Source organism: Dipodomys spectabilis, unplaced genomic scaffold (genome assembly GCF_019054845.1).
Source record: "Dipodomys spectabilis isolate Male_0828 unplaced genomic scaffold, ASM1905484v1 ptg000140l, whole genome shotgun sequence".
Taxonomy (NCBI): Eukaryota; Metazoa; Chordata; class Mammalia; order Rodentia; family Heteromyidae; genus Dipodomys; species Dipodomys spectabilis.
In genome coordinates this window covers 10,279,501-10,307,190 of record NW_024870817.1, presented here as the reverse complement: position 1 = coordinate 10,307,190, position 27,690 = coordinate 10,279,501, and the positions used below count along the sequence as shown (strand labels likewise).

Below are 27,690 nucleotides of genomic sequence, written 5' to 3'. Positions count from 1 at the left end.
CTGGCTAACAGCTGGCCTATCTTTGATCACTGGGGTGATCAAAGAAATACCCTATACCATACTTGGCATTTCTTCCTCCTGTTCCAGGCCACCACCTTAGGCATCCATCTTCTTATCAATCCACCATACCCTTCACTTCAAATTATCTCAATAACCACAATAGACAAACGTTATCAAATTACATCTTCATTTAAATTAAAAATAAATTAAAACCCACTTGCCTTGATTAAGAACCCAGGTTCAATATTTTGGCAGCTCAGACAAATTCATTAAAGGAAACAATTTTATTAGATGTGAATTGCTGAGGGCAGAGTTCTGTTTACATTAACCAACTCTACTGGAGTGAGGTCTGATTCCTGAGTTAAAGTTGGACAATTACCTAACATTCCTGCCTTTGGCCAACTTCAAGTAGGTATGTACGATGTGTGGCATAATAATGGCAAGGTTTCTTTTTTAGATTCATTTTATATTCAACAGTGAAAATATAGTGATACCAAGAAAAAAATCTCATTCATTGTAAGACATGCCCTGGGTAAGTCCCTGTGACCAACTCAGATGGCAGGCAGTCTGTCAGAGAAGAATTCAGCTCCTTCATAATGGATCTCTCAAACATAGAAGTTCATTTGAACCTTCTAGCTTTACTTCTTAGTTGATTTGAGTTAGTGATTTGGAGTGTGGGAATGTAACTCAGTGGTAGAGTACTTGCTTACCATGCATGAGGCCTTTAGTTATTCTGCCTCAGCATGGTAAAATAAGCCTGGAATCACAAACATATCACCTTGTCTAACTTCCACTGAGACAGTGTATCTGTCCAAGCCAGTCTGGAACTCCAGTCCTCCCATTCTCAAAATTCCAAGTAGCTAGGATTACATGTGTCAGTCAGACACTGGCACTCAGCGTGAGTTATTTTAAATTTGTGTGTGTGTGTGTGTGTGTGTGTGTGTGTGTGTGTGTGTGTGTATCCATTTTAGGAAATGATTAAATGAGGATAAAAAAACCGTGGGTGTTTTTTATTCTTAAATAATATAACACATGGTTTATTCGGAATAATAAAAACAATGATGTATTCTATAATTATAGATTATGGATAGGAAAATGAAGGACAATCATATTATGAGAAAAGGAAAGCAGGAATTGGAAATATTCTATATTTTTGTCAGTATAATGAGATCCATGGAATAGATTAACTTTATAAAGAAAAGAGGCTTTATTTTAGCTCCCAGTTTGGAATGTTGAAAGTCCAATAACGGTAACATCTACTCGATGAAGATTCCCATGTCAGATGATAGGAGTATCAACAGGAGGAATAAATCTATGGCTTCCAGTTTGTCTGGCAGCAGTAGGGCTTGAACTCACGGACCTGACCTCTATAACTTCTCATTTGGCAATGTACACTCTCTCCTCTTACATTGGCATGCATTTCTAAGGAGGCCCAGCAACCAGCATAGCATGAGTGCCTCAGACAGAGAATTGGGCTTCTCAGTAGTCATAATTTTCTTTAGGAGATAAAGGTGGAAAATAGATATGCCAGTTGGTCTCTCCCACAGTTGTCAAATTAAGGGTTTTATTCTCGTCAAGGATAATTTCCCTTCTGGTCTGTCTTCACTGCTCTTGCCTGCCTCCTAACTCTCTATCTTTTTCAGAGACACAATGTAACATCAAGCTCTGCTCTATATTATTTTCCTCTTGCATTATGTATTTGTAAGATGGGAAGATTTGCCTGTTGTGACACTGCACTCCAAATAATAGTGATTTGAACAAGACAGGAGTTTTCACCTAGGCGCTCACTTTCTAGCTGGAAGCAAAAGGAGAAGAAGAATGCCTTTTCAGAATTTCCCTGAAGTTGTAAAATGCATTTTTGTTTACATCTCACTGGTCAATACTTAGATACAATGCCACTCATAGCTACCATGCTGCTGAGGACTAAGAAAAATAGATCATTGTGCGACTACAACTAGTTTTTGTTGTTTTAGAACTCAACCCTACATTATTTCCAGGAAGATATTTCCTGGGCAGATTTATTCTTTCCCAGAATTTTCAGTATGACTAGGGAGTCATTCATTTCAGCATGCCAGCCAAGAGCAAAAAATCCAGCCATAATGTATCCGAGCCAAACATAATTGCTTCTATTTGGCAGATTATTTATTTTTAATTCATTTATTCTAGAGGATGCCAGGCAAGACAGTAGAGTAGAAGTTCGTTGGATTCTGTCAATAGAAATCTGAGTAACAAAGAAGAGACCCTATGCAGATAAACTAAGGAAGAACAACAAGAATGGTAAAAGACAAACAGGAAAGCCCAAAAGTGAAGCAGAAAAGTAGCTGACAAGACTGAGGAACAGCAACTTCATCCACAGGCTCCTGCAGAAGAGACTCTGAAGCTTCCACCATATACCTTTTATTTCTCCTTATATACAAAAAGTTCAATACGGGTCATAGGCCTTAAAAGAAAAAAAAACAAAACGGTAACTATGAATTCAGAATAAACAAAAGTTGCTTAAGATAAAAAAGTATCAACAGAAAAATAAAAGTAGCAAATTAGGCTTCATACAAATTGCCTTTCTTTTTTTTTTATTGTGAACATACTGTACAGAGGGGTTACAATTACATGGCAAGATAATGAGTACAACAAATTGCCTTTCTTGACATACCTCTTGAGACAGCCCAGGGATGATCAGGGTCCAAATCTTGGGGTACCATACCCAAAGACTATTCTATTAATGGGGATGGGAGCTCCCATGATACCTCCACATTCATGCTTTTTGTGATTCCCTCCCTTTTTGTGATTCCATGAATGGAATAAGTGAGAATTAGGGATGCGTGCTTGCGTGCATACGTGTGTGTGTGTGTGTGTGTGTGTGTGTGTGTGTGTGTGTGTGTGTGTGTGTGTGTGTGTGTGTTTATGCCCAATACTAGAGCTTGAATGCAGGGCCTGGGTGCTGTTCCTGAGCTTCATTGCTCAAAGCCAATGCTCTATCACTGGAGCCACAGCTCCACTTCTGGTTTGGGGAGGGGCAGGGGTGTGTGTGTGTGGTTTTTTGTGGTTAATTAGATAATAGTCTAGCAGACTTTCCTGCCTGGGCTGGCTCTGAGTTAGAACTGCAATAGGCAAGAGCCACTGTTGCTCAACTCAGTGACTTACTTTTAATCAATGGAATTAGGTAAAGGTGATGGCACATGTGATGATGTTACATAAGATTGTAATAGTGAACTTAAAAATAGAAGATTTTCCACCCATTAAACAAAAACTCTGCCTTCTACCAATGGGTTCTGGTAAACACCATTCTTTCCATTTACTTTTTTTCTGTTTCTATAAATTTGACTCATTTAGATGGCTTACATAATGGAATCATATCATGTTTGTTTTTCCTGATTGGTCTATTCACTTTGTCTATTTTGTCTCATAGTACAGCCATTTTAAGGCTGCTTGTATTATGAAATACTTTAAAAGAAGGTATACTTGAAACTCTTCTTAGCTGGGAAAGATACTTACAAAATTTCTGAACTTCCTTGTGACTCAGCAATATGAGAACTGGATGATAAGACAATATGTGTGCACATATTAAGGATAAAAACAAGTGAGTTTTTGTGGCTTTGGTTTGTTCTACAAGAATCTTTTTTTGTTTTTATTTTTAATTATTTTATTACTATCTTTAGTTGTACAAAAGAGTTGACATTTAACAAAGCAGTTTATTAACTTTATTTTATTGTAAAGATGCTATACAGAGTGGTTATGGTTACATGAGTAAGGTAATGTGTACATTTCTTGTTGAATATTGTTACCCCCCTCCTTTTTTTCTTACTATCCCTTCCCTCTCCCACCTTCACTTCTCCCCTCCAAAGTTGTAAAGATAATTTCCAACATAGTGTCTAGTGAATATCATAACAAAATGCTGTAACAAAGCAGATTATAAATACAATACTTCTTGTTCAATGTCACCTCTTTCAATAGTCTGTTCTAAAGAATCATGGAGATAATACAATACAAAACATCTGAAATAGACATATTTTTATTCTATTAAAATTTATATTTCTACATAGTAACTGATAAACCAATAATAAAATAAATATCTCTTTATAATTACATAAAATACAGTTACCTGTAATACAGAAGAAGAAATTTTGTACTAAGCATTTGAAGACTTAGAAACTTTGTTACTTTTATTTATTTATATAAGTGCAAACTAAATATGAGAAACAACAACTGTTTGGCAATACTATTCATCATACTTTAAAAATCATATTAAGTATGAAGTCAAAATAATTTATTCATTCAATGACTTCTCTTGGTTATTTTTCTTGGTTATTATTATTCTTGGTTTTTTTTTGTATTATGGCTATTGTAATGTTTCTGAACAAGTACAGAAGAGAATTCAACTTTGATTGCTCTATATTTCTTTCCTTTCAAAATGATGCCATGGAAGTTTACTTTTCTTAAGGAACTGACTCAATTCCTAGGATTAGTATAGAAATATATAGATTCAATAAAAAATAGCTTTAATGGATGACCTTTAAATACATTAGAAGACAATCCAAATGGGAAAGTTTGTAACTTTACAAGATTGTTTTGTTTCATTTATTAGATTAATTTATTTTTATCTTGACTTTTCATTTTAATGCCTAGTCTAGTATAATGATGCATATTCAGTTATAGAATACTAATTGGCCAAAGGAATAGTCAACTCGTTTTATTTCTGTCCATTGTCAGGCTAGCTGCTTATAGATTAGATTAGATGAAATGTCCAATTTTCATAAAATTGTCTTATAATTTTTCAAATGGCCTTGATAGAGTTTTTAGAAAGTGTTTCAGCCATATCTTAAAACACTTGGTTCGTGATTATACTGGCCAAGTAAAGTACATTTCTTAAAAATAAAATGTGTTATTTAGCAGGCATCTGGCTACATGGCCATTTATGAGTTTTATTTCAAGTAAAAATGCAAGACATTTCTCTAGGTGGCCTCCTCTGCACTCCAAACTTTTATTTCTTTGAAAATGCATGAGTACTTTACTTTGGAAACTATGTAGCCTACACATATTTTATAAAAATCACAGAATGTGGGAGCATGGACAGTTTATTATATATCTGAGAACATCAGAAAGCATGATGTTTGATGTCATATGGTCTAAAATAGTCCAATATATGGCTTCTCTTAGATGTACTGAAGGTTACATTTTTGCAGTCTTCTCTCAATGCAGTCATTTAATCAATGTGTTTATTAACTGCCTGTTTGATAAATAACACTGCAGTGGCATATGGTGATGTATAAAGAGAGACTTTATATTATATCTAAGGCCTTCCAGGTCTTTATAATATCAGACACTGATACAAAGGATAATTTAAAAAACCTATAATTGTTCTTGGTAGAGAGTATTTAAATACATTCTACCTTTTTATTTGTGTGTGTGTATTAATACAATGGATATAAGTAACCAAAATTATGAACTGCTGGGTGGAGAATGTTGGGATGACTTTTAAGTATAATTTTCAGATAAAGATTTCTGGTTGGAAAACATAGCAAGCATGTGACTTGAGACTAAAGGATGGCAGGCATTTTCCTGAATGGGAGCCATCTCAGATAGGAGCCTGTAAACATTGTGAGTAGAAGTCTGAATCAGACTTAGGAGGAGGCCTGAACACTACCATAAACAGTGATGTGACTAAAACTACTAGCTCAAGAATAATGTTTTTTGTGGCTGTGATTAAGGTAAATTGAATGAAGAAGACGTTATGTGGGAAGGGAGGCTAGTCCAATAGCGGGTAGTAAAAGCAATTAAGGCCTAGACCTGGGCTAAGCAACAAGATTAAATGGAAACTTTCAGATGACTCCATTCAATGTAACATCCAAATGTTGTATTAAGAAATCCATAGGGAAATGATTTCCAAACATTTTGCCTGTTGTCATAGATACTTCGAGACTGAAAGGAAGGAAAAAAATAATTCTAAGGGAACACGAGATGGCAGCAGTTTTATCAAATAAAGAAAAAGACTGAAGAAAGAAAACATTTTAAATTATTTTTAAAATCTAAGTATGAAGCACCTTATTGTTTATGTGCTGTATTCTTTTTCAGTACAGGGATTGTTCCATCATTGGTTTCATGCTTCGCAGCACATCTAAGGTGCATCCTGACTATTGTTAAAAAAAAAAAAATCCTACTCTATTATATGGAATTGTTTCCCAAAATAAGGTTGCTTCTGTTTCCTGCAGGTTACTGTTCCTCTGTGTTATCTGAGACCGAAGAGGTCTGTAGGATGCAAATTTGTTTTAAATGCTCCAGCATTGCCTTTTCTTCCTCTTCTAGCATTTCTTCCTTGTTCATTTCCCACCTGAAAGAAAAATCACATCTAAGTACTTCTATAACTTCCAACCACTAGTCAGTTATTGAAAGCTTGAATATACAGTCACGAGTTTATTAAGGCATCTGTTTTCCTTATTTACTCTTTATGGACAGTCTTCTGGGCAACACAATTCACTGGAACAACTGAAAGTTAGGCCAGCAGAATGGGCAAAGAAAATAGAATCCAACTCTAGAGTCCACTTTCAGATGAAGCTTTAAAGAATTGTGTCAAATGAGATTTCTGTATTTCCTAGATTTAAAAAGTATATTTGGTATTTTTCTCTCACTGAACAACATATCAGTGGCTCTAAGTTTCAGGGAGGGTTTTGCTAGAAAGACCTTGGCAACATGAAAACCATCAAGCTAAATGGAATATATTTTAAAGGTAGATTGATCTGTTCCTAGTAATGTGATCAGTTTTGGTGCAGTAAACTTAAATCACCCCATCCAAGTTGCCAATGATTAGCAAGATTCCATAAACATTTACTTTTTAAAAAATCTAATATTATTGACAAGGTGATGTACAAAGGGGTTACAGTTACATATGGAAGGTAGTGACTACATTCCTTGTCAAACTTGTTACCCCCTCCCTCACTTTTCTCCCGTTTTCCCTCCCCCCATCCCTCCCCCAAGTTATTCAGTTCATTTTCAACATATTGTTTTGTATTGCAGTTGCATTGGTTTGCCCTTTGTCCTTTGTCTCACCATTTTGCTGTTTCCCTTCCTCTCCCTAATTCATGTAAACATATATATAATACCCAGGGTACCAAAATCAAATACAGTGACAACAGGGAATAATAGGAAAAAAAATCACAAAAGAAAAAATAAATCACATAGTACCTTAAAAACAACAACAAGAAGAACCTCTTGTTTACATATGTCTAAGATAGTCCTAGCAGATGAACAGGTCAATAGCAATATGACCATACAAGATGATCCTAAGTGAAACATTTACTTTTTTAAAAAAAGACAAACTTTACCACTTTGGCTGGTGGGGGGGGGGGCGTGGGGAGAGAGGGGGAGATGGGAAGGGAAAACAAAGGAGGAGGCAAAAATGCTTGATGGGCTGGAAAGGTAGCTCAGTGGTAGAGCGCTTGCCTTGCATGCATGAGGCCCTGGGTTTGATTCCTCAGCACCACATAAGCAAAAAAGAAAAAAAGCCAGAAGTGGCGCTGTGGCTCAAGTGGTAGAGCGCTAGCCTTGAGCTGAAGAGCTGAGGGACAGCGCCCAAGCCCAGAGTTCAGGCCCCATGACCGGGCCCCCCCCCCCCAAAAAAAGAAATGTACTCATTATCATGCCCATGTAATTGTAACCCCTCTGTATGGTATTTTCACAATTTTTTTTTAAAAAATAAAAAAATTTTAAAAAAAGAATTAAAGGTCTAATTCTGATCAATGAGGAGAAAGGAAACAGGATGTTAGAATCTAGATATATACTTAACTCTGCCTCTCTATCTTTTCTCTCTCTCCCTAGGATTTCAAGGTTTACAGACCACAGAAATTCCAACAAGGAATCTTTTGAAGATATGTCCTTTCCATTTTCCTCATTTATCTTCTACTAGCTCTCATATCATTCACTGTGATATGAACAGGGATTTTAATTCCAATGCGGACATATATCTTAAAAGGCTCTGTTACAAAGTCATTAGCAAGTACTCCATGAGTGTCCTCCAGAAGCCCGTATTTTATTGGAGCCAGAACCCCTGGATAAAAAATAGCCTGTCTTACATGAAGGAAAGCATGCTGAGCTTAGGTGGGGTTCCTGGTTTCACCTGAGCTGTGAAAAGAAAGCAGAAACCTCTTCCTATAATGCCTGTTCCTACACAGATTTCCTTGTTGGAGTGCTAGCTTCATTAACATGGGCCAGACCTGAGCAATGGTATCCAAAAGAGAAGAAGGAATTGGTAAGAGATAGCAAGGCATTAATTTACCTTTCTTTTTTAATCCCTGCCTGGATTCTCCTCTCTTCCTACATCCAAACTTTTCTGGATCTGAATCTGTTACTTCTGACCTTTTTGGTTCTTCTGTATTTTCCCATATGGTTGGAGTTAACTCATGGGTCATACAGGTTTTATTAATAACTTTAAGGATAAAGAGAATTTTCACTGTTACACTGTTCAATATCTACATCATGTGAGAAAAAATTTCTTATATTAGCACTTTGGAATTTACAAATTAGCCCACAAGATTCCATTGTACTGCATTTATGGAATTTTAATGTTACAAATCTTCCCACTACTGAGTCAAAGAGACGTTAGAGGTTGAACAATATAGAAATACACTACATCTGTGAATGAAGATGAAGCTCATTGAAAGCTGTAGAATAAGGGAATGGTGAGGATGGGGAGAGAGTAAGTGCGTGGTTGAGTTTGATTAAACTGCTATAAATGAATGTGTGAAATACCCCTTTGAGCAAGTAGCAGGTACACAAAATATGAGGACAGGAATATAAAATAGGTTTTTATTAGAAAGGGGGTGCTTGGGGCCAGGCAAACAATGTGAAGGAGGAAGAATATGGTCAAAATAAAGTATGTGTGAAACTGGAATGATGAATCTTATGGAAACTGTTTTGGGAAGGAGAAAGGAAGATCAGGAGAGTGATGGAGGGGGTGAGTCTGATCTGGATATATTGTTTGCATTTATGGAAATGTCAAAATGAAACATACTTGCACAACTAATTAATGTGAATGAAACCATAAAAAAGTTTGAAATGCACCCAACCCATTTTATATATGTTAACGTGGACTTTGTTATTGAACCTGCTACATTGAGCTCCCAAGCAGGAAATAAATAATCAAAAATACTTCCATAACACTAACTCTGGGTTAGGCATTGTTTTAAATACTTGTTATATAGTTCTTTAAATATCACTATTCTAGTTCTATTGATGGGTAAACCGAGGCATATAATGTTAAAAGTCACTTGCCCAAATACCTTATGATTTGAACTTCACAGTATGGACTTAGAAAACTGATAAGAATAATGACCTTAAGATAATTTTATAAGTACTGTTTTTTACTACAAAAATAAGATAAATTTTCATTTTCCCAAAATTGGTTCATGAATCATGTAGATATTAAATAAAATAACCATTTAAGATTATATACTTTTACAAAAAAGTGTTACTTTTCCCCTCTAATGTAAAGGTGCCAATAATATTGAGTAAATGAGTTATTTTAAGAAAGTCAGTAGAACAAAACATATAATATACATATAAATATTTTGATCATTGTCTCTACTTGTGAAAATTGAAAGCAGTCTCTGCTTCATTAAAATCTGTATAATTAATGTAATTTAAATGAATTATATACATAATATAATACATGATAAGGATTTTGCAGCGTCATACAATTGTAGGTACTTCACAGTATAATTGAGCTTAGTAATTAATGATATTATGCAGTTATTTATGTACCACAGCTTTCTCATATTTTCTTTGTGCTTATTAAGAATAAATCATTTCATAACAGGATAAGAAATATAGAAAAATAGGTGTAAAAATAATGCACTCTTTACCTGTATAATTTTATTCTTATTAAATTAAAGCATTAGATTTTCGGAAATGTATGTTAATCACAAGCATTGTTACATTTCACAGACACCATGTGTCAAGAAAAGTTTCTCTCTAATGGTTTACACAATAGAAGATCAACTCAATTATGCTTTTTTTTTTTTTGGTCAGTCATGGGGCTTGAACTCTGGGCCGGGCACTGTTCTTTAGCTCTTCAGCTCAAGGCTAGTGATCTACCACTTGAGCCACAGTGCCACCTCCGTCTTTTTCTGCTTATGTGGTGCTGAAGAATCAAACTCAGGACCTCATGCATGCAAGGCAAGCACTCTACCACTGAGACACCTTCCCAGCCCCCAACTGTGTTATTAAAAAAGCTTTTGGAAGAAAAACTAACCCACTCTTAAACATAATTGCAAATATGTTAAGGTAATATCTGTACTTTCACCTAACACATTTAGTATCAGTGATAGAAGTGTGTCCCTATAAAACCCATAAAATAATATTATAACCATCATATTTTAGTTCTTCCTAAAAAACATTATGAGGGTGGTTATAATTTTGTGTTTCCTGATTTCGGTAGCCTATTTCTAGCACTATTGGTAAAATCCCCACCTGCCTATGACAGTATAAGAAATTCAACCTGGATTCCATTTGGTGGCAGTGACAATGATGTCTCTTTAGATTCTGACAAGCAAGGAAAGCCAATGCAAACCCACTGATCAGTATTCCAAATATCTCAGATATCCCAAATATCGATCACATGGCTCTTAGGTGAGTGGAATTAAGGTCACAGACATTTTAAACTTTATGTCATTTTCCTATATAAACACAGCACAGACTCCAAAACTTGGACTGAGATATTCACTCTCAGAACCCACAACTTGCATCTCCATGCCTGACTTTCATGTTCTCAGCCTTGATCTTTTTTTCTGGATTTATACACATACTCATGGCTGGACTAAGGTATCTGCTTGTGACTCTGAATGTCCTATGAACTCACTGTCAAGCTCTTCATGTGCCAAACATTGGGTAGGAACATTATATTCTTCCCACTAAAATGAGCAACAATTCCCTACAATGAGGTTTTGAAATGTGCTAAATAAAAACAATCATGGATCAATGAATAAATGCTGTAGTGATCAGTTTTATAGACTGGTGAATGAGGATGCTGCTGTTTGTGGATGGCTGTATTTCACAGCCTATCAATCAGAGGAGCCATGATTAAGAATGTGGTCAAGTATGATGCACCAGGCCAGGCTCTGAATGAGTCAAGTCTTGTGGCGCTCTAGTGTAAGAAGGATCAATGAACAGCAGTCATATGTACAATATAGGGTCAGAATAGTTGGATTGAAATAGAAGCACACTCACTGGGTTGTGCATAATTTATGGCTGATCCTCTCAATAATGTTAGAGTTACTAGTTGTGATTGAGATGAAACAAGACTCTCATAATTCACAAAACCTAAAATATTTACTACTTAGACTTAAACAAAATCTGTCGAAATCTCTACCCTAGAAAGTTAGTAGGTGGTCCTGCCTTCCTTTAGGGAAATACGGTAGGCATTTTCAGCTGATACTGTGTCCATAGAGTGCTTCTCCTGGGATCCAGAAACAGAGCTGGAAACTGGTTCTTGCAACAATCCCCCACAATGAGAAGCTGTTATTCAACAGTATGCCTGCTATTTAGCTCTGGGATTTCCAAATCATATTGAATAGTAACATCCATATTAATAAATTATAAGGATAGATATCTAATTCCTGATTTTAGTTTAATTTTTAACTTAAATTTCTGATTTTAGTGTCTTGCTGCTTAAAATGCTATTATTTGCTGAAGGAGGAAAGGTGGTCTTGGGAAAGCCAGATAACTATGCATCAATACTTAAGCAATAAAATGGGAATCCTAATAGTGTCTTCTTCACAGAGATATGATGAGGATAAAATGACTAAAAACACACAGAACAAAATAAAGCCTGGGTAATTGTCAGTACTTAATGAGTCATAACTATTCTTACTATTATCAGATATGTATTGCACATTGGTTAAGATTCCATGTGGTAAATCTAACTGTAGTGAGGGTTTCCTCATGTAACAAGAAATCATAAAGTTTGAGGAAGTGTCCGCATTGTGTAAGTAAACTCACAGCAGAAGAGATGTCTCTTTGGTCTGAGAAATCGCAACTTTAGCCATTTCATGCAAGTTCTGCAGCAAGAAGAAGGCTGCATTAGTTTCATTTCATCAGGATGACATAACCTTCCCTAGAGTCTTCCCAGTAGTACTGAAGTCATGCTGTTTATATGTGAATGCTGACTTTACTGCTTACTGGCTATATGAGAGTGGACAAGTTTCTTAATCTCTCTGAGCAACAATTTTTTCATTTGCAAAATATCCAGTGCACCTATCAATATGTTGTTGGAAAGAGTAGATGTGCTGTGAATGCCAAGTGCTTTACAAAACATGTTATTGTGCTATATTCTATTTGTACTGAGTCGTTTCCTTAGAATTCCTGTTTTGATATTCTTTGTCCTGCTCTGTGTCCTTTATATTGTTTATTTCTGACACTGTCTCTTCCTTGTATGTAGGCAGGGGAGGTAAATATTACAAGGCTTTCACTCGGTATTCTGTTATACGTATCTACAACTGTGTCATCTTTCCCTCTTTTCTTTCATGAGGACAGGTTTCATGCTGGTTTGCCTTATTCATCCCAGCATAGCCAAAGTTGTTTTTGTTTTCTGTACTCCCTTTGCTGTGGTTTTCAAAAGCAGTCTATACTGATGGCATCTGACCATATTATTGGCATTTCTTCTGAAACACCAATAAAATACTCACATAAAATATAACTTGAAATGAGCCTCCTGATTTAATATGATTATTAAACATTTATGTAAAACTCTGTATTTACAAAGTGCTTTATAGTTATTTATCAGTTGCTTGTACTGCTAAACAACATTAACCATCTGGCCAAATTAATTATTGCAATTTGTCCTACCAGTTGGTAGTGGAGCAGCAAAAAGTAAAGCTGTATTGGATTTATTTGTCCTCTCCTCTTCTGCCCAGCACAGTGCAGACAGGATGAGAGGGAGGTTCAGATCAGTGAATAAGATCTTCTGTTTTTCTGTTCCTGCTGCTCTGTGCCTCTCAGGGTCAGTCTTAGATCATACTCTCTTCTCCCTCTGAATGCACACATCTATGCCCATGTATATAAACATTATCTCAACATCTGTAATTATCTTTAAATTAAATTTTTGTCCCAAGCTCTCTAAATTCTGCTTCATGAGAGTCATTTTCACTCTCACTCCAATTCTATTAAATAGAGATATATGTATATATATTTATGTATATAAATGAATGTATTTATGTATATAAATGAATGATTCAAACTGACCATGACCCCCACATTTCCCTCAATAACACCACAGGGGTCTATATTTCACAACATGCTTTTATGTCTTCTTTCCCAACCTTGTCTCTATGTGAAGGGACAAGGGACTCTGCAATCATGGTCACATTCATATATACTCCTCTGCCACTAGTCCACAGTTGGAATGCTCATAATTTCAGGGCCTGAAAAGTGCAACAGTCTCCAGCTATTAACCTCTCAAACCCCATGCCACTGCTGGCATTAAAGTAGCAATGACTACTTTGTCTAGATAATTTAAAGTTTGTAATGGTTTAGCTTGGCGTAGTTTTGTTTTCTTTCTCTTCCTCCCTCCCTCCCTCTTTCCCTCCCTCCCTTCCTTCCTTCTTTCTTTCCTTCCTTCCTTCTTTCCTTCCCTTCTTTTCTTTCTCTTTTGGTTGTATCACTGTATTTGAACTCAAGGCCTCATATTTACCTTACAACTGCTGCGCCACTTGGGCCACATCCCTAGCCTGTTTTACTCTTAGTTATTTTTCAGATAGGGTCTCACATTTTGCACAGTCCAGCCTTGGACTATGATTCTCCCAACTTTGCCTCATGTAGCTAAGGTTATAAGCATGAGTCACATGCCTAGCTAGCATAGTAGATGTTCTGTTTAGTGGCTACCACCTTTCTAGGGAGAAAATTATTTTCCTTATGTTTCCTACCTTTTGTTTTCCCATATATCACTATTTCTGCATTTGCTATTCTAGCCACCTGAAATGCCTTTCCATCAATGCAAAATCTGCTCATTCTTCCTCATATTTGGCCCACCAGCCACTTCCATGCTGTCCTTCTCAACTGTCTAAATCTGTGTGCTGGTCCTGGTGCTTGAACTCAGGGCTTGTTTCTGAGCTTTTGGATTCAAGGCTATAGTGTTCTACCACTTGAGCCTCAGCTCTAGCTATGGCTTTTTGGTGGTTATTTTAAGAAAATAGTCTCAAGTAATTTCCTTCTAGGAGTGGCTTTGAAGCACAATCCTCAGATCTCAGTCTCCTGATTATTTAAGACTACAAGTGTGAGACATTTGTACCTAGCTTGATTATGCATTTTTTTTGTTGGTTGTGGGGCCTGAACTCTGGGCCTGGACACTGTCCCTCAGTGCTTCAGCTCAAGGCTAGTGCTCTACCACTTGAGCCACAGAGCAACTTTTGGCTATTTCTGCTTATGGGGTGCTGAGGAATGGAACCTAGAGCCTCATGCATGCAAGGCAAGCACTCTACCACTGAGACATCTTCCCAGCCCTTGATTATGCTTTTTAATTGCCACAAAGTAAGGATATTATTTGTCTATCCATTATTCAAGGAAATTTTCTATTGTTTTATTTTTCTAAAATATAAGCAAAAGGGCTAGGCATAGTAGTACTTGTAATCACAGATACTTGAGAATTAAAGATCAGGAGGGTCATGGTTTGAAGACAGACTAAGCTAAAAGTTAGTAAGACCGCACCTCAAAAAATAGCTGACAGGTAGTTTATATCAGTATCCCCTGCTATATGGGAAGAATAATTAGGAAGATCACAGTCAAAGGCTGGCCATAATCAAAAGCACAAGACCTTATCCAAAACTTTAGTAAAGCCCCCCCAAAAAAACCTCCCTGGGTATGCCTCAAGTGATAGAGCAACTTCCTAGCAGATGTAACATGCTGAATTTTAAAAAAAAGCCTTAATACTACCTCAAATAAATAATAGATGATAGATAGATGCTGGAAAATAAATAAAATTCAAGCTCTAGCGCATCATTTTTCCAAAACAAACAAGCAAGCAAATATAAACCTGTCCTAACCTCCACTTCAGAGGTCACTCCTAAATATGACCAAATATCTTAGGCTAGTTCAAATGATATATTTCAAATTATGTAGCTCTCTATAGTCTGCATACTTCTTTGGGTCAGTCTTCAGGCTTGATCTCAGGACCAGTCTTTGAGCTCTTTTGCTCAAGGCTGGTATTCTACCAATTTGAGCCACAATTCCACTTCTAGTTTTCTGGTGGTTAATTGGAGATAAGAATCTCATGGACTTTCCTGCCCAGACTGGCTTTGAACCATGACTTTCAGATCTCAGCCTTCTAGGTAGCCATGATTACAGGCGTGAGCAACTAGCTCCTGGCTTCTTATATATTAAGGTATAACTAATTTTCATTTAGACCAGTTAACAGTGGAGTAACAGGCACAATTTAAGAACCCATAAAATGGGCTAGGAAGGTGGCTCAGTGGTAGAGTGCTTGGCTTGCATGCATGAGGCCCTGGGTTCAATTTCTCAGCACCACATAAGCAGAAAAAGCCAGAAGTGGAACTGTGGCTCAAGAGGTAGAGCGCTAGCCTTGAGCTGAAGAGCTATGGGACAGTGCCCAGGCCAAGAGTTCAGGCCCCACAACCGACAAAAACAAAAACAAAAAAAACAGAAACAAAAACAAAACCCATATCTGTTTGTATTTGTCAGAAGTTTAGGTGTCTCTATGTTATTTTTAGACAGATTATAGAAATAGCCTGCAACTAGTACTATCATTACCAGTAGAATATGGCATCTCAAATAATTCTATTTTATTTTTAAATTAATTTACTTTATTGTTATTATAGAAGTGACATACAGAAGGATGAGTCAGGTAAGGAGTGTATTTCCTTTTGTACAATCTTCTGCTACCTCATTCTCTCCAAGACCCTCCTTCCCATATTCACCCACAAGTTGTATAGTTCACTTTCATCAACGTCCAGTGAGTTCTACTGCTGTATTTTTTTTACCTTTTCTCCCTTGAGTTCTGTGCCCTTCTTCCTGTGAAGATATAAGGCAAAGGAGAGGGAATCTTCAAAAACTAAAAACAAAGAAGAAAAAAGGGGAAAAAAGAAAAAAGACGAAATAGAAGAAGGAAGAGGAGCAGGAGAAGGAGCAGGAGGAGGAAAGGAAGAAAGGAAGGAAGGAATAAAAGAAAAATGCTTTTGTTTCCATATCTTGGCATTCGGGGCTGGGAAGGTGGCTCAGTGGTAGAGCGCTTGCCTTGCATGCCTGAGGCTCTGGGTTCGATTCCTCACACCACATAAGCAAAAAAGAAAAAAGCAGGAAGTGGCGCTGTGGCTCAAGTGGTAGAGCACTAGCCTTGAGCTGAAGAGCTGAGACAGCGCCCAGGCCCAGAGTTCAGGCCCCACGACCGGAACCAAAACCAAAACCAAAACCAAAAACCCATGTCTTGGCATTCATTCAGTATGTGTATTACTTTATATAAATATGATTTAATTCTTAATTACATGAGTCATAGAATGATGGCTCTTACAACTTCAAAAGTCATCCTCCTTGCTCGCTTTCTATAACACTATTCCTTCTTAAGGCTAAATTCATTGATCATATTAAAACAACTTCTTGAAAATTTACTTAAATCTAACCATATCATTTCCTTTTTTTAGAATGAGTTGATAAATTAAATATAATTTCATTTGGCCATTGACTAGTATTTTTATCGATGAAAAAATTTGATAGCAAATTTTGGTTAACAAAATGTTTAAGCCTCATATAGACTATCAAATATCTAAGTGTTAATTTCTGTCTTAATGTATAGTAGTGGTAAGAAATAAATGTAGTGAGCCCAGGGAAAAAACTGCAATGAGAGAGTTGTACACATTAGAACATATAGCATATGTAGTGAGAGATCTGATTATTTGTAGTCTTGTTTAAAATGTATCACAATGAGCCACATTTAGACAGTTTTTTGCATGTAATTAATTTGCTTATTCATCCAGCAAACATTTATTGAGCAGCTAGTGCTGAATGGGCCCTTGTCCGCAGGAAGCTTATCAGACTGAAAGAGCTCATCATATGGGCTGGACTGGATAGTTATTCCAAATCTGTCTTCAGAATACTTTACAATTTTGTGCAGTATTTCAGTTTAAGGATGAAATGTCAATAGGTAATAAAAGGAACTGGTGTCACTTCCTCAGGTTTCAATTTAGAATTGTTTATGAGGTTGATATAATTCAAGCATTTCTTCGTTAATTCATAAAGCAATGGAAACAAAGGAGGAGGCTACAATGCTTGATAAGAAATGTACTCATTTTCTTGCCCATGTAATTGAAACCCCTCTATATGGTATTTTCACAATAAAAAAAAGAGAATAATTCATGGCTATCTTTGTTTATTGGAAAGGGAAAATAACAGAATGAATCCAGAATTTTTGGATAGTCATTACTAAATTATAATGGAACTGGAAACTATAGAACTGCATAATTGTTTTCAAATATATTTCTTTAGGAAAGTGACTTCAACTTGCATAGTCTTAAAGGCCAACTTTAGGGAAGGGATAGATATAAGGTGGCCCTATACTTTGTGATTATGAAGGGTTGTGGCAAATCTATTATAAATAGCAACAATTTTTACTTAATGAAATTTACTAAATGAAAACCTATCCTTTAGTATGTTGTGTAGATAATGAAAACAACGAGGTCATTGTTTTAAGACCTAAGTTTTAAGAAATGTGTGTATTTTTAGACTATCCTCTGTAGCATACATTGATATTTTTTAAAAAGAGGAAATAGATATTATTCTTTGTATGTAACTTAAATCAATGGATTTATCGCTCAATCTTATTCTCACTAAATTGGAATCACTTAAAGATCTCTTATATGCTATTTTTAATACTTTATACTCTTTGTTTTCCTCTGATCTTTTACTCAGTCTGTTACATAAAGAGGATGTATGTAAATAATATGGTTCCTACAAGAAGAAAGTTATAAGGTCTTACATAATGTTTTTCAGTTGGGGAATTTAGAAATGAGTGGAAGGCAAAATCTCATTTCTATAAACAACTATAAATCTTCATAAACCTCTTTCTAACTCAATGTAGTTATCTCCTTAATCTAATGATGGTAAGTTTGTTTTGGTTTAATTTTTGGATGTTGATGCCAGTACTGAGGCTTGAACTCAGGACCTCACACTCTTGCTTTTTGTTTTTCTTTGTCATTCAAGGCTGGTGTTCTACCACTGAGTTGTGCCTCCAGTCTCTTGATTTTTTTTAATGTAATGGAGTTTTCCATGAAATGTAGAGGACATTAAATTTACTTTACAGAATATTGCAGATGGTCTTTGCTTTTTAGAGTTACAAAACATAGACATTTCTTAACATAGGTAATGAGTTGTTCCAACTCTCAAGTTACTTTGAATAACAGAACTCTTTAATATCCATAAAAAGAATCCCTTTGTTTTATAAAAATATAATTTGTAATAGAAATACTACATATAACTTCTGAACTCCCTATACATAGTTAATATAAAACAAATACATAGAAATAAATGTAATAAATGCAAATACATACAAGTATGTATTTAAGATATGTAGGAATAAACACAGCTATGTATATGAAAATCCACACTCAATTCTATAAAATATCAGTATTTGTTATCATGAATTAACTATTTGTTGCCTGCTTCAGCCAAGATTTCATTGCATGATTATTATAAATAGCCAGATTTGTAGGTTATCTAACTATTTCTGCAAAATTTTAAATAAATGTTCTTTTGCAAGGTAGTTGACTTCTTAAGCTACTACTAATGCACTAAAAGGAATTGTTCCAAGCTCAGGAATAAGCAGAAAAACCCTTAATTTGAATTTATAGCCTTCAGAGACAATCTGGAGCACAACTCAACTGTCCAAGCAATTTATTTTAATTAATATGATTTGTTCTATGTGTTTAAGTATGAGAGTTCTATACTAACAAATGGGGAACTTAGAATGCTAATGGTAACATTTTAAATAGTTACGGCTTAAGAAGAACATAAACAGAAACACAGCCATCAGTAGTAATGAAACTTGAACTTTTCTGTTATTAGTAAATCATCCATATCTCCACAGAGACTTCATTTTCACCAGCAGATTTTTAAAAATTGCAAGAGTTTAGATAGAAGGTCAAGGTCATACTGCTTGGCTAGCATTTAATGCTGAGGTAGAAAATTGCCCTTTATGAAGAAAAGTGTCAAGACCATTCTATGCTGCCAGAAGTATATTACTGGTTTTCCTTAGAGTAATAGATAATCCGATGCATCAAAACAAGTCTTTCTTTCTTTTAAACTTCATACTTCAAACTTCCACTGGTTGTGTTCCGTAAACACTCAGTGTCTACTCCATACTTTAAATGATTAAATGTTAAAATGTAGTTAAACGGTGTGAAGTATTGACAAAAAGATCTCTTTTGCATCAAGAAGAAAATAATTACATATTTACAGATCCAAAATTATCAAAAATTAAAATTGTGTTTAATAGTCCATGAAAAGCAAGCCAATTGTTTGTCAACGTCACTGGCTCCAGGCCATGCAGTAACCACTTCCAGTGATGAGTGTGAATGAAAGCACCACTTAGAAACACATGGTCCATCAGATGAAGAGCCTGTTGGAAACTCTGTTATTCAAATTAATAGTAATATTGTGTTTAGAAAAGGAATGAAAATATAGACTTGGTTCAAATTTTGCTTGAAATTTGCTAAAAATTTACAAACTTAAAGCTGATCTGGAACCCAGGAGAAAATAGCAGGTTTGCCATCATTTTTTATTGAATTACTGCCTATGTTCAGTTATGTAGATTCCAAAGGCTTTTCATCCAGAGTATTAACTGAATAATACCCTGCTTTGGGTACTATGGGACTTTGAAGTAAATAATATTGACAATAATAACAACTATTTCTTAGCACTTTCAATATACTAGGCACTCTTATAAGAATTTTATATATATTATCTATGTCAGTTCCCATAACTTTATTAGGTTATTATTGATATAGACCAATGCCATCTACAGGTTCACTGACACAGCTAGAATTTGAATCCAAAAGGCTTGCTCTGGAGTCCATGTTTTTATTCAGTGTGTTGAATCTACCACTACAATCTGTGTCATTCAAACAACCTAGGTTTCCAAGACTATCAAATGAAATGCACACTGCTCTTGTGGAAATCATAAATTTGCTCATGTAAGAAACTGAACTGATGCAAAAAAATCAGTCACTTTGCACTCCATGTACAATGCCAGAAGAACTCATGTGAGTATGTTTCAGACACACTAGTGTTGAGTTACCATTACTTTCAAACCAGTGGAAGATTAGCTATCTCTCAAATAATTGTCATTATTTCACCTGGTGAGGATGGAATGCCTTCCTGTGACTATTGTCACAGTAAGTTCAATAATAAGAAGTTTAAAACTATTATTTTCTTCGATGCTTATAAAACCCCTTCAAGGAGAGAATGGATGGTTATGAAGAACTGAGGTCTAAATATAGTAACTTTCCAAAATTATAAAATATAACTAGGGCCTAGAAAGTAACCTTTTCCCCTTTCAAACTGCTCCAAGGAATTGAGAGAACATCCTCAAACAAGAAATCTGAGTTTTACATGGAGCATTTGTTCATATTTTGTATCCTGTGTCCCTTTCATTGTGTTGTGATTAATCAATCAGGAAGGTAAAAAGATTTGGTAAATAGAATCAGTAACTACATAAAAAGAACTTTTGAATCATTCAAAAGTAGCACCAATGTTAATAGACTTTGAAACCTTGAAAACATCACTAAAATTTCTGTACATAACTTTGATACCTGTTTGGATGTAAGTTCTATAAGGGTAAATAGTTTCCTAGAATATGGTTTGAAAAATAACAGGTACTGAGTAAATATTTGTTTAATGAATGATCCACCTTCAGAAAAATGTTAGCAGAAGTAAATTTTCTCTAAAACAAATCTCAGCTTACAATGTATACAGTTTGTGTGTGTGTGTGTGTGCCAGTACTGGGGCTTGAACTCGTGGCCAGGCTCTGTCCCTGAGCTTCTTTTGCTCAAAGAGAGAGAGCTCTACCATTTGAGCCAGAGCTCCACTTCTGGCTATTTTTGATAGTCTAGTGGGTAGTCAGTCTCATGGCTTTTCATGCCTGGGCTGGCCTCGAGTTATAATCCTCAGATCTCAGACTAATGAGTAGCTAGGATTACAAGCATAAACCACCAGTTCCCAGTCCATGTATAAAGTTACTAAATTATAGGTTTCCTTAGCCAGAGTAGTTATTTGGGATGTTTTCTTTTTGAACTCTTTTCAATCCTATTACAGTTAAATGTACTTATATGATAACTTAATTCAGCCAATGGAAATAGGTGGAAGGAAATGTATTTATACTTCTTTTGTAGAGGATGCGAAGAGAGAGTAAAGCAGAAGGATATTCCATACATCACAATCTATTTAGAAGAAAAGACAAAAGAGACACCAATAATACAACTCAGTATATTCCAACAGTGACTGTCTCGTCAGAATTCTATACTGAAGATGAAGAGATGCAATTCTCAGACTTTAGGGAAATATTTTGCCACAGAGTTAAGAAAAACCACGTACATAATAGAAACATGAAAACAATTTATATGGAAAAATAACAATTATAGATTGAAGCATATTCTAGTTTGAAAAGGAACTTGGAGATCTTGGGATTCTACCTATATAAGGTTGTCATTCACTCTGGGACTTAAAGTCAGCATTGTTGACTCTTTGGAATTCATTGTAACTATACCTTACTAGCGGCAATAATACATTGATTCTCCTGAGGCTCAAGAAAAGGGCTATCATTTTTGCAACATGGCTGGAAAGCAGGTTAAACAATAAAATTTCAGAAAGCAAAACCGTTGACTGGCTACAGAATTAACTGCAGAAATTCTTCAGAAGTCCACATATTAGCTATTCATTTCAGTACCATTTATCACTTCAATACTCAGTAGGGTAAAAGAGTAAGCATTTGTTACCTCACCCAACATTTGTGTGCTTTAGTTGCTATTTTAACAGTAAAATTAAGTTACAAAATGTTATTAAACAACTTAAACAGATGTAAAAAAATAGCAACACTTCAGTTATTATAAAAAATACGAGAAACTAGTGAAGTATAAAAGATACTAGGAGTCTCTCAGGATCTTGCTTAATAATTCTAGTGTTCTCTAGTTCTAGTGTACCCTTATTGCACAATAAAATAATTGGAAGGATCATAGTAAGGATGATTATGTCTTAACTATGATGTCTGGTGGGAAGACTTGAGAGATTTAGGAAGAGATTGAGGGACACTCAATGTGAGGCACATTTAGTCATATATCTAGTCTATGCTTGGTCTTTTCATGTGGTTCTAGCTTCTGGGCAACATGGCAGACTTTGGATTGTAGGACTTCTATTGCATAGCTCAGGTTCCAACAACAGTGATTCAGTTCAGAAGTTGAATTGTTTTTTATAGCCTAGCCTTGAAATTCACATTGGCATTGTTGTCATAGGATGTTATTGATTACAAAAGGAGTCACAAACTCCCAGATTCAAGGGGAAAAACTTTGCTCTACCTCTTACTGGGGGAGTGTCAAGTCTGCAGAATAAAAGTGGCACAGATGATACTGCTGTCATCATTTTTGAAAAATACAACTAATCACGCTTAGAGAAGGGAAGAAGAGACCTTTGAATAAGAAAGGTGAGCATAATAACAAAATGCTGAAATAAGAATACAGGTTGACCCATTGTAACAATGAGATGTACAAGACACTATATTGAAAAAGAACTTTACAACTTCAGGGGGTGGGGGATGGAGGAGTTGGGGAGGAGAGGAGGGAAGGGATGGTAGGGGAATAACAAAGGAGGAGGTAAAAAAAAAAACAAAAATCAAAGGAGGAGGTAACAATGCTCTGTAGGAAATGTACTCATTACCTTACTCATACAACTGTAACCCCTCTATACAGTATTTTTACATTGAAAAATATATAAAAAAGAAAGGTGAGCATAGAAACTATTTGAACACGTGTACACATGTTCCTTTGTGACCCATCACAACTTGCTGGTTTGCATTTTAGAGCCTTTAAATTTTAATAATTTATCCCTTTCATTTTTGAAAGAAACTACTATGCATTAAAAAAGAAAAACAATAAACCAAACAAAGAAAGGCCAACCCTTCAGTCAATGGAAGTCCAAGCTTTGGTAAAAATCCATAAAACTAAGAGCAGGTTCAAGACAAATTGAAATTCTAAGAACATTTTGCTTGCATCCTTTCCTTGTTTCTAATTTAATAAATGTTTCCCAGAATGGCGTTTGTAAATCAAAGTATATTTAAAATGCTTACTTATTCCCTGTTGGGTTCTGTGTCAATTGTGTACATTTCATAAATATAAACATAAGACATATTTGCTAAGGAATTACATTTGTTGATGTGGCAGTCTCATGGTTTAAAATATAAAAAATTCATACCTTGTCAATTATGGATTACATTTCCCCATTTGTATAGAATATGGAACTTGCTTGAGCACTAGCTAAAAATGTACGTGATTCTATTTCAGATATGAGAATTGCTAGAAAAGCTATCAACCCTATTCTGTCTTAAGTGGTCAAATGACATCTGAAAATTATTCTTTTGAAATAAAAATATTCTATACTTTTCTCATTTATTCTGCCTTTTTTCAGCCTTTGGGGCTATTCCCTTTATTTTGTCTTCTGACAAATGGGTGTAATTATATAGCATGGATGTCCTTTAATTCTTAAAGGAATTTTATGTCTAAACATCATCTTTCTATGCTCCCATAGTTAGCACCCCAAATCCATTTTCTGATTGTATTATTTTCCCATTTAATTCTTATTTCTTCTTTCACTGTTCTATTTCATTCCGTTATGGAAGAACACGTTATCAGTTGGTATGGCATTTATTTTGATAGATACTTTAAAAGTAGACTTGTTCCCCAAAGTAGTGCTATCCTTCTAGCCTTTGTTTATGAGGTATCTTCCAGCAGGGTTCTCATTGTGGAGTTGAAAGCACCAAAGGGTTGCCCAACTGAGACTAATGGCATTTTCCCTGAATAAAATCCTTCACATGCTATCAATTTAATTAGACACTAGCCCCACGCTAACTCCTTCTAATTGTCTCACCCATTATCTTTTGTTCTTTAAAAACCTATAATTTACAGAGAACAGATTATTTTCCCAAATAGTCTTGTCTCCTTGCTTCCATCTGTGACCGTTTCCCCTTCAATGGCTTATAGTCATTCCAACATCTGTCATCACAGCTTAAAGTTGTGATTACCGATAGATGTAGGTGACTGACATTTGTAATCTTAGCTATTCAAGAGGCTGAGACCTGAAAATCATGGTTAGAATCCAGCCCAGGCATGAAAGTCTCTGAAACTCTTATCTCCAATTAATGATCAGAAATCCAAAAGTGGAGCTGTGGCTCAGGTGGAGTAAAAAAGGTCAGAGACAGTTCCCAGGCCCTGAGTTCAAGTTCCAGAACCAGCACACACACATAAAATGCCTAGCTAGAGCAATAAGGCAAGATGCAAACATCTTTCCCAAATAGGGAAAGGTGAAGTAAAACTCTCTTTGCAGATGATATGATCTTGCATTTAAAGAACCTCATGTGCTCCACTCCCAAGTTAGAGGGATCTGAAACTTTGGCAAAGTAGCAGGGTATAAAATTAACCCTCAAAAATCAATGGCTTTTCAGTATGTCAATTATGAGAAGAGCATGGGTGAATTCAGGAAAGCAACTATTTTTGTAATAGCCTCCCCCCACCAAAAAAACCCTAAGGATTAACTTAACCAAAGAAGTAAGGACCTCTAAGATAACATCATGAAAACAGTAATACTGCCAAAGGCTACCTACAAATTCAATGCAATATCCATCAATATCACAACCTCATTCTTTAATGAAATAGAAGCAGCAATCCAAAAATTCATATGGGACAATAAAAGAGCCCAAATAGCAAAAACAGTCCTTAGCAGAAAAACAGTGCTGGAGGAATATCAATACCAAACTTCAAACTCTATTACAAAGTCATAGTAATCAAAACATTTTGGTACTGGCACAAAAATAGACCTGAGGATAAAAGGAATAGAACTGATGACCCAGAAGTGAAACCGCAGATTTATAACCAACTAATCTTTGATGAGGGAGCCAAACTTATAGGGCAGAAGAAAGACAGCCTCTTCAGTAAATGGTGCTGGCAAAATTGGATAAACACCTGTAGAAAACTAAAGTTAGATAGTTATATATCACCTGGCACCAGAATCAACTCCAAATGGATCAAAGAACTCAAAGTTAAGCAGATACCCTGAAAACATTACAGAAAGGAATAGGAGAAGCTCTAGGGATCCTTGGCACAGGCCAACATTTTTTTAATAAAGACCCAGAAACACAACAAATAATGAGACTGCAGAGTTTTTGCATGGCAAAAGACATAACTAGCAAGATCAATAGAAAGCCCATGGATTGGGAGAAGATCTTCACTAGCCATACCTCAGACAAGGGCTTCATATCTAAAATATACTTAGAATATAGTTAGAACTAAAAAAATTAAATCCCCCCAAAACAAATCCTCAACTGTCTGATTAATAAGTGGGCTAAAGACTTAAAGAGAGACTTTTCTGAAGAGGAAATAAGAATAGCCAATAGACACATGAAGAAATGCTCAACTTCTCCAGCCATAAAAGAAATGCAAATAAGAACATTGAGATTCCACCTCACCCCAGTTAGAATGGCTATAATCAAGAAATCTAATAACAACAGATGCTGGAGGGGATGTGGCCAAAAGGGAACACTACTTGGTGGGAGGGTAAACTTGTTCCACCACTCTGGAAAGCAGTAGGAAGGTTCATCAAAAGACTACATATAGAGCTCCCCTATGACCCGGCAATCCCACTTCTGGGCATTTACCCAAATAATCACAAACAAGGCTACACTAAAGCTACCAGGACAACTATGTTTACTGCAGCATTATTCACCTAAGTATTCAGCTAAGTATGGAACCAACCCAGATGCCTCTCAGTAGATGATGGATTAAAAAACATGTGATATATACATATATATGCATATATAATATATGAATTCTATGCTTCCATCAAAAAGAATGACATTGCTCTATTTGTAAGAAAATGGGGGATTGGGAAGGTGGCTCAGTGGTAGAGCGCTTGCCTTGCATGCCTGATGCTCTGGGTTTGATTCCTCAGCACCACATAAGCAAAAAGAAAAAAAGCCGGAAGTGGCACTGTGGCTTAAGTGGTAGAGCGCTAGCTTTGAGCTGAAGCGCTGAGGGACATTGCCCAGGCCCAGAGTTCAGGCCCCACGACCGGACCACCCCACACAAAAAAAAAAAAAAAAGAAAAAGAAAATGGAAAGACTTAAAAAAATCATATTAAGTGAAGTAAGTCAGACCCAAAGAAATATAGGTCCCCTGGTTTCCCTTATTTGAAATAGTATAGGTCTAGGACAATCTTATCAGATGAATAGCTCAATAGCTATAGCAAAATGAACTCCAAGACATGGAAACAAGAGGGTTTTCTTTGTTGTTGTTGTTTTTAATGTACTATGTGATTTTTTGTTTCTTTTGTGTATTCTTCCTCCTTTCCTTTATACCGTTGTCACTGCATTTGATTTTGGTACCCTGGTATTGCATATACATTTAGCTGACTTAGAGAAGAGAAGGGGAACAACAGAATGGTGAGACAGAGGACAAGGGAGGAATCAATGCAACAGGGACACTTACAAGACAATATGTTGGAAATGATCTGTACAGCTTGGTGGGGGTGGGGATTGTCGGGGAGAGAAAGTAAGAGAAAAATGAGGGAGGGGCTAACAAGTTCCACAAGAAATGTACTTAGTACCTTACATATGTAACTGTAACCCCTCTGTACAACACCTTGACATTAAAATAAACTGAAAAGAAAAAAACGATTACCTCTAAGAATGTCCTATTTTTGCAGTGAGGGATACTGTAAGTATTACCATAAACAGAAAATTCTCATTGACAACTCCACAGTTTGGGGCACCAGAAAAAATCAAGTACCATGTTATGATCTTCTATGACTCCCAAGAAAATATACTTCTATACTCATCTATACAAATTTAAGTTTGAATAACTGTCATTGTTGAATAAAACACCCAGGAAGCATTAACAAACAATTATAACCTAAACATTTAGCCAAAATGAAAGCTTAATTTTAAGCAACTACTATCCTTATAAATACCTAAATTTATGTTTTGAATTCTTGATGTAGTATTATAATTCCAATTTCTATATAAATATTAAATTATCTTTGTTGCTATAACCTTTTCTTTGTTCAGGAATACATGGATAAGTTGATAGTATCTACTGATATTTAATGTGTAACTTCGCTGAAAATCCAGTGATTAACAACAAGGATTTTGTTGGTTCTTTCACTTAGACGCAATAAGATACATTCAAGAGGGTCTTGTTTAACAATTCAGAATTATCATGAAAACATACAGAAATTCTCTCATAGACAAATTCTTCTTTAGCGCCAGCAAGAAGATAAACTATACCTAAAGAATACTTTGGGAATATAGCTCATTAATGACCCAGTGGAATACTTGACCATCAAAAAGTACTGACTTTGAAAAATTGCTTTACCTTAACCTTATGCTGTTTTACACAACATAAACAACTTCATTACTGCTGAAACTTGCTGCAAGTCTAATTTCAATTT

General features: G+C 35.7%; 1 protein-coding gene across 1 annotated transcript in view; it reads right to left on the bottom strand.

The window, feature by feature from the left end:
• Window positions 1-3,998: 3,998 nt before the first annotated feature.
• The window catches only part of Kiaa0825 (KIAA0825 ortholog), a 402,774-nt gene continuing 379,082 nt past the window's right edge, over window positions 3,999-27,690 (bottom strand). The window contains exon 20 of the mRNA XM_042691026.1: window positions 3,999-6,325. Coding sequence (XP_042546960.1) covers window positions 6,208-6,325 — 118 coding nt within the window. The 3' untranslated portion in view covers window positions 3,999-6,207. The remainder of the gene's footprint in view (window positions 6,326-27,690) is intronic.